General features: G+C 45.2%; 1 protein-coding gene across 2 annotated transcripts; it reads right to left on the bottom strand.

The window, feature by feature from the left end:
• Positions 1 to 408: 408 nt before the first annotated feature.
• Positions 409 to 18,465, bottom strand: AKAP10 (A-kinase anchoring protein 10). Of its 2 annotated transcripts, XM_066563265.1 has the most exons (15): positions 18,174 to 18,464; positions 14,596 to 14,643; positions 12,353 to 12,535; positions 11,527 to 12,042; positions 10,064 to 10,162; positions 9,547 to 9,631; positions 9,086 to 9,209; positions 7,926 to 8,062; positions 6,851 to 6,995; positions 5,943 to 6,116; positions 4,445 to 4,554; positions 4,019 to 4,101; positions 3,414 to 3,466; positions 2,747 to 2,842; positions 409 to 1,700 (listed from the first exon to the last, which is right to left on the bottom strand). In XM_066563265.1, exons 1-15 carry the CDS (start codon positions 18,331 to 18,333, stop codon positions 1,695 to 1,697), a joined length of 2,019 nt encoding a protein of 672 aa, XP_066419362.1. In that variant the 5' UTR covers positions 18,334 to 18,464; the 3' UTR covers positions 409 to 1,694. The 2 variants fall into 2 exon arrangements, with proteins under 2 accessions (XP_066419362.1, XP_066419363.1); XM_066563266.1 differs by lacking the exon at positions 14,596 to 14,643 and having other exon boundaries at positions 18,174 to 18,465.
• Between the last annotated feature and the right edge of the window lie 405 nt (positions 18,466 to 18,870).

Here is an 18,870-nt window from a genome sequence, read left to right as displayed (position 1 = left end):
TCAAGATGGGCCGAGCCTCACACACTCAATCCGGCCCACAGTTTAAGGAAACGCAGCCCTGAGAAATATCCATACCCAAATCTGGGAGCTGTAATCCCTGAACATGCCCAGGATTGGTCGGGATCATGCCCACGGGGGAAACTGAGGCAGGGTGCACTAAAATAGGTAAGAGTTTAGTGTGGTTCAATACTTCAGGACCAACCCCTGCCCCTTTACAGCTTTCCCAGCCCAACTTCTGCCATGTCCTGTGATTGAACAACTTATTTACTATTTAAATAAGAATTAATCTTATTCACAGGTTGCCATTAACCTAATCCATTAAGAAATGAGGGCAAAATTACCCCTAAAATTCACATAAAAAACCCCATCCCATGTAACTTCAAACCCCATGAAAACAGAAAATCGACACAAATTTTAATATTTATATATTTTAAATCAAAACACAATTAAATAGAGTATGTTTTAAGTACATGAATGCTTGGGTATGAGAGAAATAAGAGGTGGTACATAGTACCAAAAACCTATACACAGCCTTTTTTGCTTTTTCATAACAATACAGTGTGTCTCTATACAATCAAATATTGCAACAGAATAACACTTTCTAGTCAATCAAGATATTCTGAACATTGGAAATGATTTGAGTTCTTCGCATAGTGATTTCTTTGCACAAGTTTGAGGAGAAAAGCAATCATTAGAGTTAAAAAAAAAGACCCAAAATGAAAGTGTTGTATACTAAAAATGCAGCAGTAACATAAGGGTGAGACACTGAGTACTTCTGCTACCCTGCAAAATTGATTTGCTGGGGGAAAAAAAAGGAGGTGCTGTGTAACATGGTAAGTGTTGACAGTGTCAGGAAGGAGGCCAGAGGTCATTAAAAACTGTTTTTCTTTGTAAACCAAACATCTGGAATTAGATCCTATGGTGGGTGGAGGACAGCAAGCGATGGAGAATGGCAGCAATTCCTTTTTTCCTTGCTCGTGGGATGGTGAGGACAGGAGTGGAGCGCTCTGCAGGGACCAAGGTGGGAGCAGAGGGGCTGCAGGACCAGCCTTGGCTCTGCCCCGTGCTGGAAGTAGGGAGATGTGTGTGTGTGTGTGCAGGTGTAGGAGCTCAACAAGGAGGAGTTCCTGACCCTTCTGCACTGCCTTCAAAGTTAATGCAGTTATGAAGTAAAATACATTTATCTTACACTTGAATACTCATCTATTTCAAGTAACGGAAAATTAAACTTAGAACTTTCCAGGTCATTCACTGCCATTGGATTTGCCCCACAGCCCTTCCAACTCTGTGTTTAAAAATTACAAGCAGTAGAACCAGAAACTACAGCAAAACCTTCCCCTCTTTGTGGCCTCTGTGTCCCATTGCAGATATTTTGCCTGAAAGTCTTTTTTTGAGACAGGGTCAAGTATTTGTGAAGTCAATGACAGTTCCTCAGTGACACATTTGTAAACTGCATCCTCATCTCAGAACCATCATTACTGTGAATGCCACATACACCAGGCAGAAGTGTTTCTTCACTCTGTACAGTGCAGGTCCAGGATTGCTTCTTTTTCATTCTTAGAAATGAGGGGGATTCCAGTGGTTGGAGTAACAGTGCTTTGTTTTTATTGGCTGTGTTAAAGAATCCACCAATAGGGAAAGTTCACTCATTCTCAAAGTGGAAAACCAGATTTCCTGTCCTGGAGTTTCTAAAATCATAGCTGGAAAAGGGAAAACCAGTTAATTTTACCCTAAAACATGCAAGATAACTGTTCAATAGAAAGACATTTTGTGTTTAAAAGCCAGGTTTGTTTGAGTTTGGGGGAGAAAAAAGCCCCAAACCTAATCCAAACACACTCAACCTTTTGATTACTTGCTTAATTTAATCCAGAGCATCTGCAGTCATTTGAGAATTCTAAATACTGTGCTGAGTGACCTTTTCATCCAGGCAAACTGGAATTGTATCATTGCAGCCAAGCTATTAAGTGAAGTCATTGTACAAGTTATTTAAATGTTACTGCTCTACTAGAAAGAAAATAATCAGTGTTCACTTCCAGTGAAACTATGGATCCACGCATTTGGATCCAAAAACTGGGCTTTGGCACATGTTTACTTTCAATAACTGAACATAATGCAAGTTATTTTTTACAAACTCACATGCCTGAAAGTCAGAAGTACCAGACATTAACCTGGTAACCTGCTGTCACCCAATATTTCACAAAATCCAGCTGCTGCCTCAGAACTGAGGGTTTTACACAGAGACCACGTGGGCTGTACACCAACACAGCCACTAAGCAACAACACACAAACCCATGCACAGGGTTACTGTGTCTTTTTAAAGGCTGGAGACAGAACTGTGCAAATGAGAGCACCCAATGAGACAAATTCACAGCTGCTGAGTTTTACTGAACTTCAAGCAGAAATACCACTACTGACTAAGAGGACACAGCAAATGTGAGCTCAAGTCAGGAATTACACTTCATCCTGCAGCACAGATCACCCTTTTAACTAATTAGGCAGTTTGTAGACTCAAACTAAAACAAGTTTAATGCTTGCACAGGAGAACCACCACAGGCATCTGCTAAGAAATTCCTACATCACCCGTAGGCCGAAACACTTCCAACCTTTGTTTGCTCCTCTCATGCTCTGCTGGTTTGAACATTTTCCAGCGTGGGTTTCAGCCACAGGAGGAAGGCAAGTGAGAGCTCTGCTCCTCCCACAGCCTGGCTGGAGCCAGATGAAGACAGCAGCCTTTCCACCCCCCTACCTTGGTGACCTTCTCCAAGGGCTGCTCACACTGCGCCTGCTGCATGACGTCGTTGACAATCATCTTTGCTATCCTCCAAGCCATCTCTTCTTGAGCCTGAAAAACACAGCCCAAAACACAGATAGCTTCAGGTTCTTCAAAGACAAACACAGTGCTCTCAGCACAGCCTTGGAGTCAGGGTAACCTTCACAACTCCATAACCTGTATGAACACATCCTCCCTCGATGGAAACACACCTGGCTTCCACATACAGTGTTAATTTCAATTACTGTACTTAAGGCTTGATGCAATTTCCAAGAGAGTTAGTGGAGATTTTAGATTTATCTCTTGGGGATTTGTCCAAGGCCCTCAGAGGGGAAAAATGCAGCCTGGAATCCATGTGCAGTGGTCACTCAAACAGCACTTCCACCCCTACTTATAGATAAATAAAACCACAATAAGAAAAACCCTGACTGCAAGCACACACTTAATTAGTTCAACCAGCAAGCACTGGCAAAGAGCAAACCAGTTTCACACATACATGCAATCAAATTATATTTAGCACACAGAGTCTCCCTGTTCTTGGTGCAGCAAAAAGATACTCAGAGATAACAGGCAGGATTAAGAACATCAATGCTTTATTTCTCTGAAGTGTAAAGTCACAAGAAGAACATGAAAAGGGACACACCTCATCTGTATTTCCTTGAACCCATTTCTTCATTGCTTGTGAAAACATGGACCCTGGTTGAGATAAAAACAGCAAGCAAGGTATGTCAGCAAAGTGAGGCACAAAGCTGATTCCTGCCACCCTTGTGAAGGGTTTGCTCTGCTGCCATTCAGGACGTGGAGGAGTGGCAGGAAAGACAGGGACTGCCTGCAGCCATTTGGACACTGAGGCTTCCCCAGAGCTGAAAAGCAGCACCAGCAGCAGGTCCCAGCCTGGGTGGGAAGCATGTGGAGAGCTGCAGCTCTTTTCCATCTCAAGACCAAAGCTTTGAAGGTTTGATCACCAGCTCAGCTGCTGACACTTCCATCCCTGCCAGGTTCCATTGACAGCTCCAACTCCCACAGGCTGCTCATCCTCCCTGGAGTCCAGCTGGACCAGAAAAGCAGAATTTGGGCAGGAAGCTGGGCCAGAGATGGGTTTTGCCTCAGTACAGGCCAATCCCCACAGAATTTCTATTTAGCTTAAAACAGATCTGGAAAGAGTCAACACTGCCTATCTTAACTCCAGCAGGGAAGAGAGCAGCTCTGCAGATGTTTACAGAAATTGAGAGAAAGAGCAAAGCAAACCTTTTGATTTTTTGACATCAGGCTCTGGTTCAGATTCTCTGATGAACTGCCCCAAGTCACTGACTCTTCCAAACGTCATCTTCCTGAGGAGAGGAGCGAAGAACCATGTGGGTGATCAAAAGAACCATGACATTATGAAAATCTGTATTTGGCTATATACTTGGCTACATTTTGGAATCAAAGAGGAACAATAACTAAGAGGAAGAGAAAAACCAATTAGAAATATTTTCCTGGCTGCCATTTTGGTCAAAGAAACATTCACTGGGTGTTAAATCACACTATTGAAATAAAGTTACTGTCAAATATTAAGACATGGAGTAAGATCTTGCATTTAGGCCTACTCTCCATGCAGGAGGACACAGCAAAAATGAAACAGAGGTGAAACATGTAACCAGAAAGGAAACAATACACTGAAATGAACCTTACCCTGCATATGTTCGTTGATACAAAGATTCTGGATCCAGACTTGCAGCATCTACAATTATTGCTTCATCAAAATTTTTCAGGATTTTAACATTAGCCTTTTTGACATTGGACTACAAATAAAAATTCTAAGTATTAGTGCCCAATGCAGATAACTACCAGCTTCTTAACAAAACTGCAATTTTAGTGCTTTTAACACAGATAAACCTCCTTTAAGTCTCTAAGCAAGAGTACAAAAGAATCAGTGTGTCTACACAGCCTTGAATTCCCAACTCACAGGACATTGTTGTTAGCAGAGGATGATAAAATTCTGTGGACAGAGCCAAAGACACAAAGCCCAGGTCAGCACACGCTGCTCAATTATCAGCTCAACAGATCCGTGCGTGCTCGCAAATCATTTGTTGTGAGTCTGGAACATCCCTCCTGCTCTTGCTAAGCAATTCCCAAACACAGATGCCTCCCCCATGCACAGAGAACAAATTATTTATCTTCTGCCCTGGAGTATTTATATAAGATTATGAATAAAAAGCCAAGGAACCATCAGACCAACAGCAGGGAGGGCACAACACACAGCAATCCATTATCGCCTCAGCACGGAACGGGAACACCAATGGCAGCTCCTTTCCTGCTGCTCTTTATGCAAAAATATGCAGAGACCCAGAGATTCTCCTATTCACACAAGCAGGAATGCACACCACAGAAAGCAGCACCTCATTTCCTAAATTGCCCAGCCAATTACCAGCAGTTCCTCCTGCTCAGAGGTTCAAGCAGCAGGAGGCTTCAAGAACACAGATTTTATTCCTCACTTCACAGCTAGGGGAGGAATATTCCCTCCTTGCAAATTAGGAGGTTTAAAAATAGCACAAGCAGGTGGTACAGCTTCCAAGTTGCTGGAAAGCCAGGACATGACTAACATTGGTGTGGATACTGGGTTTGAAGCTCAGGGTAGCCCTGCAGAGTTCAATAAAAGCAGCAGTTGCTTGGCTCTTCTGCTCTCAGCTGGGCTTGCAGTTTCCAAGCTGTCCTGGTTACAGGTTAGCCAGAATCTGCACTGTGTTTGAGCAGATTGATGCCTTCAGCCCTGGAAATGAGTTTACTCTTCAGGACAGAAGATCTAGCACTTTAAAAGAACTGAGCACACAAATCTAGCATGTTTATATTTAAATTTGATAGCATATTCACAAGTGTCAATTTTCACCTGAAGCTGTTAACTATGATATTGACAAAATAATGTTAGTTCTAATAACAAGCATTCTTAGATATTATGGCATCATAAAAAGTCTTCAGTAAAGCAGCAACTTAATAAAGACATCACTGATGTAAAGAAATAACAGCAGCACAAGGCTTTGGGTACAACAAATAGCAGAGACACTTCTGACAGAACTGAGCTGCAGGTAGATTAAACACATCCTAACACAACACAGGCTTTAAATGAAAGTGGAATGGGGTTTCCTTACAGGATAAAAACTCGGATATTGACACAGAAAACCCAAAGTGGTACCTGTGAGGCAGAGCCATCCGTGCTCCCTATGGAATCACTGTCAGGAGAGCTACCAGGGCCATGGATACTCAGTGCAATGTTCCCTCCTGGGAATTCATCTCCTCGTACTGAATGGATGAGGTCATTCAAGTATTTGTAGTAAAGGTTGCTGGACAAGAAACCGGGTAGGAAAACCTGAGAGATAGAAAAAGTCTTCTTTAATTAAGGCTGGTCTGCATAGTTAGAGAAGAGCACACAAATATCTCAGTCCTTGTGTAGATGGAACACAAGTAAAAGCATCCATGCATGGAATTATTGTGGATTGGCAACTGCAGTGCTTTAAGTTTTAATCCTACTGCAAAATGAACAAACCCAACTGCCTATTAATGAAATCCCCCAGTAAATGGAACTGAAGTTCAGGGGGGTTTTCTTGCCTTCTACAAACTTAAGCTTGACAGCCCAACAGGCTTTACAGTGATTCTGTTTCACTGTGCACAATTCTCTGCAGCTCCAGAATCAAATAATTCATCTCTGGTATCTGGGTATCCCAGAGTTACACTATTAACCACAGCACTTGTATTAGACTTGCAAACAACTCCTACTAAGAGGAAGGAAAATTTTCTAAAGATACAAAATAAGCTGTTGATAGCAATTCACATGGGAGGAAATTCTGTTACTTCCATTAAACTGCAATAATCACCCAATGAGACAAACAGAGCATTAACAGCAGCAGTGGGTGGTATCTTCAAATCAGGCTGGGGAAGAGTCTGGCAGATTTTCCTGAAGCTGTTCTGTTATCCAGGTAAACTGGAAATCAGTAAAGGAAGAGGACAAATCAGGGCACACTGTGGAGCCCCATCACCCTCACTGAGTGTGAGCCCCACGCTGAAGGGGGATCAGCCCCACCCCACTCTGCAGGAGGATCTCACCGTCTCCATGGTTGTCCAGGCCTGCCTCAAGGGAGTGGTGAAGCAGTTGGGGAGAGGCCCCCCCTCCCTGCAGATGTTGGATTCAATCTCCAGCCTCACAGAGTCATCAAAGCCCAGAGGGTGCGTGGCCTGCAGGGAGAAGTACCTGGGCAGGGCAAGGAAACAACACAAACAGGATTTGCAAACCTCTGCAGTGCTCAGTGCCCACCCCAGACACTGCACACACCTGGTCCCCACTGCTACGGGTGAGACGGAAACAGTCTGAGAGCCCTGCCCTGAAACACAGATGGAAAACAGAATGGGAAACAGGAATGGAGCAGGAAACACCCAGAACTCCAAAGCAGCTTTGGCTCTACTGCTGCTCACTGCTGCTCACATCCTTGCAAACTGAGTCTAAGGATGGGGGAATGATTGATGAATCTCTGAGTGAAACATTTGGTTCCTCTCCAATTATTATTTCCTCCTTGGGTAATAACTCCAGTTGTGGTAGAGCCTCACACTTAAGCTTAAGAACAAACATTTCCTGGAAGCAGTTGTGCTGTCTGTCTCCCAGCTGTCTTATTGCTAAAGTGAAGCACAAAGTACAGGAAGAAAGTTCCTCTCCTGAAAGTCGGATATTAAAAAGGATCTGATTGCTTCCTTAAAAAAGGAAATATTTCACAATACTAAGAATAAGCACTAGTTGGCTTTTTTTACAAGTGAGAAGAGTTTCTGCAGCCTACTTTTAATGAGTAACAGTATCTGAACATTACAGTTTTCCTGCAGTGCTGTATCTGCTACTAGGCTTAAACCCCTTCCATTTTCAAATGACAACCAATCAGCTTTAATACTTCCCAACCAAACAAAACCAAGCAATTAAGTCCTGAAAATCCTGAATTATGTTTAAGACTGGAATCCTTGTAAGGATTTCTCCTCATGTATGTCAAAAAAAATCAGTTCATGTGTGCAAACACATCAAAAACCACCTTGATAAAATGCACCTCAGCAGACCAGCCCAAGAATGCAGAGAAGTTCCTTTTGCACAGCAAACACAAAACCACAAGTACAGAAAGAAAGGATTGTTGAGCTCCCTCACTTGTCATACAAAATCATGGCATCATTCTGTGCTTCTTGCCCATCATACTGGCCTTCTTTGGCAGCAAGCTGAGACTGGAAGTTATCTGCTGCCAACCAGAACTGCAGTACATTAACTGCATCTTCCTTCTCCATGTACTGCAAGGGAAAGCAGAAAAAGAGGAGATTAAAGAAGTTTTAGCAAGAAACTTTTAATAATTTTTTAACTTCCTTCTTCCCATTTAGAACAAGAAACATAGGGCATGTATTAGTCATGCAAAATTGGACACAGTATTTTGAATTTCTGTTTCAGACAGATTTAGCTTGCTTGGGGGGGAAAAAAGAGAAAAAAAAAAAAAAGAGAACTTCTGACATTTTTTTTCTGTACTCATTTTTACACTTAGTTTCCAAAAAACTATTTGTCTTGTCCTAGGACAGGAAGCACCATTTTCATGCTACATTTAGCTTACACTGAGCTCAGCACATTGTCTCAGCTTCCCAAGCTGCAGTTTCAAACTACATCAGCTTGTCAGACTGTCAGGACAAGTATGTCAAGAGCTGATTCCTTAAAGGTGCAGCAGCCTGAAACTGTGATATCTTTTATTTAACCTATCAAATCACTAAAGGTGCCCTCTCCACATAGCACTGGTTATGATTTGTTATCTGTAATCCGGGCTTTTACAGTCACTACAATGTGAAGATCAAGATGACAACGTCAAAGCTACTACAAAGCAAAGGGACTCTGAGAAGCACTCACTAACTGAGAGGAAATCACAAATACTCATTCCACAACACAATGGACAGGTTTGAACATTTGAATTAGTTCTACATGAGGGCAGGAAAAAGTTCAATGCATTTTCTCTCAGAAAAACACACCTGGGTTTTTTAAATTATATTTAGAATCATAGAATTACAGAATTGTTTGGGTGGAATGGGACCTTAAAAATGATCCAGTTCCAACCCCCTGCCATGGGCAGGGACACCTTCCACTATCCCAGGCTGCTCCAAGCCTCATCCAACCCAGCCTTGGACACTGCCAGGGATCCACAGCTGCTCTGGGCACCCTGTGCCAGGGAACAATTCCTGCCCAATATCCAACCCAAAGCCATCAAGGAATGACCAGATTTTTTTTTCCATCTGCTAGAAAGGGATCTAAAAGCAAACCCAACCATTGCCACTCACCTCAGAGAAGTAGAACAGGGCTGACTCACAGAACAGAATGTCAGCCAGATACACAGTCCCACTGGTCAGCACCTCAATCTGGTATTTACAGAAATGGTGACTCCGCAGGAACTCACTAAAGTGCCTGTACAGACAAGGGACAATCACTTATCAGGGTCAGCAGCACCCAAGGCACCCTCAGAACCCATCAGCTCTTGCCCAGAACTCTGATACTTTTGGCTGGATAAAAGGCAAACAAGCAAGAAACAGGGCAGGTTTGTAAATGGCACAAGAAAGAGATAAAGAACACAAGAGTGTGAACAGCCAAGTTCAGCAAGAATGGATTTGGAGGAGGGGATCTGAGCAGTTTCAAATATAAAATACAGCACAGAAAGTGCTGATATGGTCATGTTTCCATAAAGATTCTTAACAGAACCTTTAGGGCAAGAGACACAAGAACCCAAACCATGGCATCAACTTACTCTTGTTCCATTGCATTGAACACTATGGACTGGGCTGTAACAAAGCAGTTGGGATCCACTTGGCCATCCTCCCCACAGATCTTTGCTGCAAAGAAAGACCAGGTTAATTTTAACATGGATTTGGCTGATGGAGCTGAAAGGCAGAGCAAGGACTGGTTAATGAAAAATTGCAGTTCAAATCCACCAGAATCAGCTGGTTCTGACTGAGCAAAGAGCTGTCAAGGCTGGCCAGATAACAATAACATGGCTAAAGTATTTGATTGACACTCATCTGCATCCCCTCCACAATCACCAAGAATTCTTTCCCTAATTTAAACAAAATCTCTGGGAGTTTTTATGAGGATATTCTCAGCACTGCTGAAGGTCAGATCCACTGATACTTGGAATCTCCTATCTTTTTAAGGCTGCCTTTAAAATTCATAAAAATAAAGATAAATGCAAAAGTGTGACATATTAGAGACACATTTTTATGGGGACAGAGCAGCTCTGAAATGAGGAAGCAATTATTAATTCTTACCAACTATGTCATTTCTCATTGCTTCTGTAATAGGGATTGGTTTAGCAGCATCTGGAGAAATATATTTGGTAAAAGTACTAACTGCATCCCGTTCTATACCTGCAGGGAAGAAACACAGAATCACACTTGGAATTCCTTGGAGTGAGTGAGTAACAAATATTTCCTCTTCAGAAAAGCAACTGTCTAATTCTCAGTGATGCTTCCACTGCAGGATATTCATATTCTGCCCCTGACCAGCTGCAGGGACTGTGTGATCTCCAGTCAGGTCACAACAAACCCAGCATGGACTGAGGTGGAATAAAACAACATAGCTCCAAATTTTCCCTACCAGCACACAAGGCAGAACCCACTTCCCCAGCTGCACACCATAGTCCCAGAAGCAACAGCTTTCAGGCAAGTGAAATTCCCAATTTTTAGCTCTCATCACAGAGGAATCACTTGCATTATATAGGAATTACTAGGGAGAAAACCATCTTAAAATGATATGCCTCAAACAAGTTGTGTTCTTTACACATCATCTTTTGAGACTTGGGACTCTGTTCTGGAAGACAGAAAAAATTACACTCAAATTCTTTTCAGATTTCTCAATAAGGACCCTGTGTTTTCAAATTCTTTTTAGACATCAGAAAGCAGAGATGCTTTGGTGACTAAAACATAATTTTCCCTGTTTAAGTGGCTTTGGGGCTGAGGTTATGTATTGTGGAGGCACATGATAAATAACTACATGAGAAACACAAACAGCAAGAGAAAGGGATGCAACACGAGGAAACAGTTGGGCAAACAAAAGGAACCAATATGAAGAAAGAAGTGTTTCCTTTTTGGCTGCAGACTTGCACAAATGAGGGAGGACTGAGTAGATGCAAAGTAGAGAAACATGTTACTGTGCATGTAGCTCACTACCAAAAGGAAATATTTTAATTTCATCCTTACTTCCAGCAGCCTCTGAAGAGGTGGAATCCAAATGACAACAAATCAGTTACAAGGGGAGGAACTCTATCAAATAAATCCAAGAACAAAACCAGTACATTCCACACACAAATCTCCACAAGTCTCTTGCATATGTCATTTTATATATTTACCTTCCATGACCAGTGAATTATCAATTCCCAGCCCCACCATCCAAACTTTCTGCAATTCTTTTAAGGTGGGATGGGACAGGTAAGTGAGGAACTGGACATATCAATGTTCACTTAATTTCTTATCACACATGGAAGAACAGAAGCAACCTAAGCTCATTGAGTACACAATAATTTTGCAGTCTCTTCAGCAGCTTTTTTATTTTTCAACAAGTCAAACAATACACAGCTCAAACTGACCAGCATCAGTTAACATCAATAATACATAAAACTTTCTTCCTTGCAACATCACATCAGGCTTGCTAAGAACCTGAGAACTGAGGCTGCCCCCTGCACAAAAACATTCATTTCCCACCTTTCCAAGCAAAGGGAACACACAGCACTTACTTTTCATGAGTTTTCCTGACAAGTCCTTTAGTGCAGAGGAGGGGCTGTTTCTATTTGATACTGAAAGCTTGGAAGATTCTTGCTGATCAGCTGGGAGAGGGCGAGTCCCTGGCTCTGCTTTGCCCCGGGGCAGGGCCCTGGTGCCGTGGCTGTCCTGCCCCAGCAGCCCCGCATGGTTCTGGCTGCTGGCAGTTCTGTGGGGCTTGGAGAGCTCCAGCCTCTCCTCCAGGCTGGCAGCAGGGGGAGAGGAGCCCAGTTCCTGCTGCTTGCAGGGGGACACTGGCTCTGCCAGGGAGCTCTGCTTCACCGTGTTCAGGCTGTGCGCGCGGATGCGGGACCACGTGGTGGAGTGGAAGCTCTCGGCCTCCAGCCAGAATTTCACCAGGTGCTCCATCCTGCGCAGCTCCATGAACTGGATGAAGTAAGGGAGGGCTACACTGTCCTGCAGGACTTGTTCAAGGGTCTTGGAAAGGCTTGATTTGGTCTCTTGAGCCTGGTAGTTCAGACACGATCTGCCTAAAGGAAAACACGAAAGGGAGTGAGTCTGTACTGTACCACAGATGTGGGGGCTGGATACAGAAGTGTCCTGTAATGCAACTGTGAAGGGGCAATTCCAACACAATGCCAAAGTAAAGGAATTCAAGTCTGTTCCCTTCAAATCCCTCCCAGGGTAACACAGATGCTATTATAACAGCAGCCACACTTTCATTACCTATTTGCTTACCTGAAAACCAAGGGATGGTGAGTGCATACCATCACAAAATAAATACATAATAATATACAAAATAAATACACAAAATAAAATCTGACATTCTTACAGCCTTACCTAAGTCTCCAAAGTGAGCAGCTTCCATGTGACTTGGCTGCTTCTTGAGGGCAGCTGTGCGGCTGCTGGAGAAGGAGTCCATGTTGGCAGAGATGGCGTTGATGGCCACATGGCTTGGTCCTGCAGCCTCCAGCAAGGCATGATTCCTGGTGCTTCTCTGAGGGGAATGTACTGGGACTGGAGCTGGAATCAAGACAGGAATTGTTAAAGCACAAGGACCCCAAGATCTCTTCTAAACATTGCCCAATGCTAAGCACCCCAAACTAGATCAGGGATTTGGCAAGAGTCAGTCTCATTAGGACCTCTCTGTACCACTGGGTGTCCTCTTTGATCAAGGGTCTGATTAAAGACCACGAGTTTTATTATTGCAAGAATAAACTCACTCCCACCCACCTCTGCTTTCCTTATTCAGCAGCAAATCAAGAGATGCCACGTCCAAGTTTACACATGAAATATTCCTGGGTCTTCCTGCTTCCTTGATAACCACTACTGTAACAACTTTATACTCTGTCAACAGCTTGGTTTAGTTCCAATGCTCCTGCCAATCAATTTCCTGTTTGAAAGCTAAAATGTGATAAAAAATCCTGAGCTACAAACCTATCTGTGAGGTTTAACAAGAGTTATTTCTCAAAAATATTTTTGTTGCTTCTGCTTGGTTGCAAGAGAAAAAAAAAAAAGCAATAAGGAAATACCTGTGATGAAACCCAGGTTATAAACTTAACCCCCTCTGGCTGTTTTAGGACACAAGTGGCTACTGGAGCTCAGAAAAAACAAATAAGAACTTCCTCACACAAAACTCTGCTAATTGTTAATTGATGACAAAGCTGAAAAAAACCCCAAACATGCTCACAGCAGATTCCAAAGCTCTCAGGAAGCTGTGTTGGATGAGGATGTCATGCAGGGACATCTTACACCTCTGACTCAAAAATAAAGCACATCAGATGAGCTGATTATCTCAACACTTCTCAGGGATGTGTTCCATCAAGGTGTCAAGCAACTTGGGCTTCATGACTTCCATGCTGCATCACTTTATTTTTATTCCCAATTTTATGACAGCAGTTGACAATTTCACACTTAGATGTCACAGATACCTCAAGAGCAATGGAAATATTTAAATTATTGCCAAGTGTTTGTGCAGCTGCAGAACTGGACACCAAGACACCACTTGCTGCTTCTTACAAAGCCTCTGGGTGGTTCATACCAGCAATAATGGAGAAAATACCTTTTTTCCAAGGCCAAGGGATGGCAGCAGTGGGAAAATTTGGTGGAGGTTACTTGTGTAGAGCCAGAGACACACTCCTCATAATGCTACAGGCTTCTGTCAATTATATTTAAATTTAATTTTATATAACATTTGAGAAAAAAATGTTCTATTCTTTCCAAGGGTCAAACAAAGGTGGTCTCTGCTGCAGCAGCTCACAATGTGCAGTACTATAAATTTTCAATTTTATTTTTATTTTCAGGGTCACCATACTGGTAGTTGCACTGGAAGGTGAGGTGTGGCTCTAAAATTGATGCAACTCACTGTTTCCTGCATTTGATTTGAAAGACAGACCACCAAGGTGAAAAAAGCCTGTAATTTTCTCTTGATGTGCAGATAACACATTACCAAGTACAGAAACAAGATTTTGTCTGAGGGTATAAAAGTAACAAATCAGATTCTGGCATTTACCTCATCTCCTTTCAGTACTGCAAGAAAACCTGACAGGATCAACAAACTTGTTTTCCTACAGTTTATAAATCTCTATTCCACCAAGATCTGTTCTCCTTTCCTAAGGGATTTAGCAGCAAGACTTGGGCACCCCACAGAGCAGCAAGGAATGGCTCATTCAGGATTGGGATCTTCAGCTTCACAAACCCCAAAGTCAAATCTGCAGCTTCTTCTGCAAATCAGACACAGAGAAGCTGCACTTTGCAAACTCCAAAGGACACTGCACCTGAGCAAGGAACTCCTGGAGCAATTTGCTGTGGATAAGGGACAACCACTGCAAGGTGACTGGAGTGCCTGATCACTTTGAATTAAAGCTCATGCCTGACATAACTTAATAACCTCCTGCACCTACAGAATCAGCAAGAGGAGGAGGAAAGATTAGTTACTATAAATAGCCAGAAACAGAATTAAGTTCTGGGTTTGATGCACAGGTCAGATCTGTGCCCAGGAGCAAGGAATGATCCTGTTGGGGAAAATAAAAATGGTGGATGATGGCAGAGATCTGAATTTACAGACAAAAGTTTGTTCTTACTTTTAATTGCTTTCACATCTGTGGTCTTTTCTTGTTCTTTGCCTTTCACTGTAAAATACAAGGGAAAATGTTAATGCTATTTTGGGTGACTAATGGCATTCACCTGAGAATGGACACAGAATTCCCAACATCAGCAAGTATCAGAGGCAGACAGAAACTATAATCTTGTTAAAACTGATTCCGCATTTAAATTGCACATCCAGTAACTGACAGAGGCTTTCAAAGCTTTTCTGTTGATTTACTTTCAAAAGCAAAACCTTATCATCCATTAATTAAGTTTCGTGAAATACAGTCTGTTACATTTCCATGGAGGAAGATGTTTGTTGTCTATAGATTAAAGCTACATTCAGGGTGACTTTATTAAACAGCATGAACTGGGAAGAGTCTGAAAGGTGTGTTTTAAGTGTAGAGCACTGGCAGGTGCTCTCTGTGAACCAAAAATCACCTAAAAACAACATTTCCCTTGTGTTATAGGACGAGCAGCACAACACCCAACACTGAGGAGATGTGGGCTGGCTCTGGCTCCATGGAGCTGCTTCCATGCACATGATGGGAACCACAGAAATGCTCTGGAATCTCCCTGCAAACAGTTAATTCTCTCACAAACAGGCTTGCTTAATCATCATGAAACCCCGGGTGAACAACTGATGGGGAGATAACAGTGTAAAAAGTTGTGATGGAAAAGCGCTCTGAGGATTTATTTTTTAAAAATATTACTATTTGTAAAGGAAGCTCCTAAAGGAAGTGAAGGAGGAGATCTGTTCAAAACAAAAATGAAGAAACCCAAGCAGCACATAAACAGGATGGCAGAGAAATAAATTGGAGAATGTGATCTACCAGGGAGGCTGCTCCAGGCAAGGATTATTACTACAAATAGGTCATCCCTGCACACGACTGTGGAGCCCTTCCTAAGGTAACCACAGGGCACAGCCCAGCACAATCCCACATTTCCATCACAGAACACATCCCAAAAACCCACCCGAAGCGTTCCCATTCCGACCCAGGGATGGTAAATATTTCAAAGGAGAGCTCCGGTCTCGGGTTACATAATGGCCCTGGCCCGGTGGCTGCAGCGCTGCCTCCAGCCTCCCCTGCGAGCACAAACCCTGCAGGGCTGCGAATCGGCAGCTCGGGCTGGAAAACTGCAGCTGCCAGGAGCACATGGTGTGACAGACGGGTTCAGGTGAACATTAAAAGAGGAGGATTCTCCCCACGCCGACCTGCAGCCAATGCAGCAGGAGGGTAAGCAGCCTTTACATAACTGAGCTGATGGACAGGAGGGAAATCAACCTCTGTGAACTCTCATCTTTCCCAAATCGCTCCAATATTTCATCAAACCAGCTCCCAGCAGCAATTCCTGGGTTTCACACAACAGTCCTCCATAAGCCTATTTTCAGTTTAAATACCTCTGTTCCTTCTTTCCAAGCAACTCAGTTCCTCCCTAAATACCTACTTACAACTGGAAATACCAACTCCAGGCTCGTGTCCCAACCCTTTCCACCCAGGCTGCTTCTGTCCCCAGCAGCTCTGAGCATGACCAAGTGACACCAGTAACAGGAGGGGACAAAATCAGCTCCCATCGAGGACAAGCCCGAATTTCAGAGAGTGAAGTTTCACTACAAGAATTCACTTTCACTTCCCCCAGAGAGCGGACGCTGTGTGGTGCCTGTGTGAAACCAGAAGGAACCACAGGACAAGGGCTGAGGGTGACATTTCCAGTGGCCAATCCCATTCCAAAGGGTGCCAAACCAGCACGTGACGTTCCAGAGTTTCAATTCACATCTTGAAATGCTCTGAACCAACTCAAAAAGTGTTCACAGTGTGTCACCAGCACACAAAAAACAAGGAGATCCTGCTGAGGTCAGCCAGGCTGTGGAACTGCACATTATTCCCAAGATATCCCCAGGGATGAGCTGTTCCACTGGCAGCAGTTTCATAACCTGCCCTCAAGCACCCAGCTCACCTGCTATACTTTGATTTCTCAACCCATTATCCACCCTCAGTCTGCCAGACCTTTATTTTAGGGCCCAAGCTATAAAAACACTTCACCCCTGGTTTTAATTTCTCTACAGGTCAGTTGCTTTATGATCCTTGCTATGGCTTAATTTTAAATTAGTTTTAATTTTTACCCACTGCAATATCCTCACAAACAATGACAGCTCACCCCAGGAACATTGGTGTTTGTAGGATTATGGCCTGCATGTGGCCAGAGTTTTATCCTAAGCCTTAATGTGCTGCTTTCCTCACAGCTTCAGCTCAAATCTTCTCTAAAAGCCACACCTAAAAACGGAGATCACACTGAGCAGTGCTTTATGCACAGCCCAGATGAAAGGTTGCTTTTCTCCTCTCCTTCACAGCGTCTCTCTCTCGGGCATTTAGTGCTGATTTGCCTCTCTGACCAAAGATCCTTTAATCAAAGGAACACAGATCCTCAATTACACTTCTCAGATAATCAGAGCTTTCATGGCTTTCTCCCTGAGAAAGTTTCCTCACAGGCTGACCTTGTCCCTGTGATTCCACATCAGGACGGAACCTCAGCTCCACAATTCTCAATGAAGCAGCAGCAGCTCTTTTTGAAGAGTTCACAACCACTTCAAAATTTTATTCTGCAGCCCAACATTTGTATATAAACACCCCCAAAAGGATTATGGCACTTGCAAAGCCCTCGGTGTCTTCCAGACTCTTCAGATCTGCGAAGTTTAGACTCATTTCTTGCACAACTGCTGCATTACCCTCCCCAAAGCGTGACATTTTCAGTGCTGCTGCTTTGGCTGAGCAAGATCCAGAGGATGTGAGAGCCAAGAGCATCTCCATCAGCCCAGGTACCACATCCTCGCCTCTCAGGATGTGCATTGTGGCTTCAGTAACCCAGAGAGGCTTTAGGACAGCGCTACATCAGGAGATCAATGGTTGCATTGCTCGGGCTGCAGCATCACGAGGAAACAGAACTTCCCCAAGGGGCCCTTCCTAAAAGGTGCCACTTTCAACAAAAACCACCCAAACCACAGCTGGGCAGGCTGAGAGTGCAGGGTCCTGCCTGCAGCACGATCACAAAGTGCCTTCAAAACGCTGCACTCCCAGAGAACACTTAAAAACTGCATCCATTTGTGCTGCTGGAGTATTATAAATATTTCAGCAGCCCTGAATATCCCAGCTTGTGCTCCCTACCAAATCTATTGCAGAATAAACAGCCGAGGGCTCCTCTGGCTTTCACGGAGATCCCGATGCCATGAGGTCCCTTTTTCACTGACATTTTCAGCTGCTGCTGTACATTCTCATTGTAATTTATACAAAGCCGGCTTATGTCGGCGTTGTGAAAAACCAACCGTAAAGGGCTCAGAGGCTCAAACCCTGCACGAAGCGTGGGAGGTGCCCCAGCCCCCTCCCGCCCCGGTCACCGTCCGGAGCCGCGGGCAGCCGGGGCCCGCAGCCGGCGGTCGCTGACCGGAGAGCCCCGGCGGCCGCTGCCGCGCACCGGAGAGCCCCGGCGGCAGCCGAGCCCCCCGAGCCCCGCCCGGCCCCGGCCCCCCGAGTCCTCCCAACCCCGCGGAAGGAGAGGACGCGGCGCCGGCACTGACCGTCATTGGCGGGGACGCCGCTCCTCAGGGCCCGCGCGTCCTCGCGGGGCCCGGCGGCGGTGCCCGGAGGGGCAGGGCCGGGGCCCGGCAGCCGCGCGGGGGACGAGCCCGGCGGCCGCCCGCCCGCCGCCCCCCTACCTTTCCGCCTGAAGAAGGACATAGCGCCGGGGAGGGGGCGAGGCGGCCGCCGGGGCGGGGGAAGGCGGGAGGGAGGGAAGGCAGAGCACCGGGACCTATGAATGAGGCTGCTGCGCCCGCCCGCCGCCGCCGCCGCTCCCTCCGCCTCTTCCTCCCGCGGCGGCGCCCGCGGCCGCCATGTTGTCAACAACGGCCCCGCGCCCGCTTCCGGCAGCGCCGCCCGCGCGGCACGGCGGGATGCGGCCGCACTCAACATGGCCGCCCCGGCCTCGCGCCCGCCCGCCAATGGGGCCGGGGGGGGCGGCCATGTTGGTTGAGGGCATGGAGCCCGCGGGGGTCGGGCGGGGCGGGGCGGCCATCTTTGATCAGGGCGGGGGGCGCCGGGCGGCGTGAGGCGACGGGCGCCATCTTGGCTGAGGGCACCGACGACCCGGGGACGCTGCGGCAGCTCGGGCACGTCCCGAGGGCACAGGGACAGAGCCCCGAAAGGAGGGGACAGAGCCCCGGAAGCAGGGGATGACGGGCGGGCGCCGTGCAGGGCCGTGAGAGCCGAGGCGCC

This window comes from Molothrus aeneus, chromosome 20 (genome assembly GCF_037042795.1).
Source record: "Molothrus aeneus isolate 106 chromosome 20, BPBGC_Maene_1.0, whole genome shotgun sequence".
Lineage (NCBI taxonomy): Eukaryota > Metazoa > Chordata > Aves > Passeriformes > Icteridae > Molothrus > Molothrus aeneus.
Note: the sequence above shows the minus strand (reverse complement) of the source record. Positions and strands in the feature narration are given on the sequence as shown.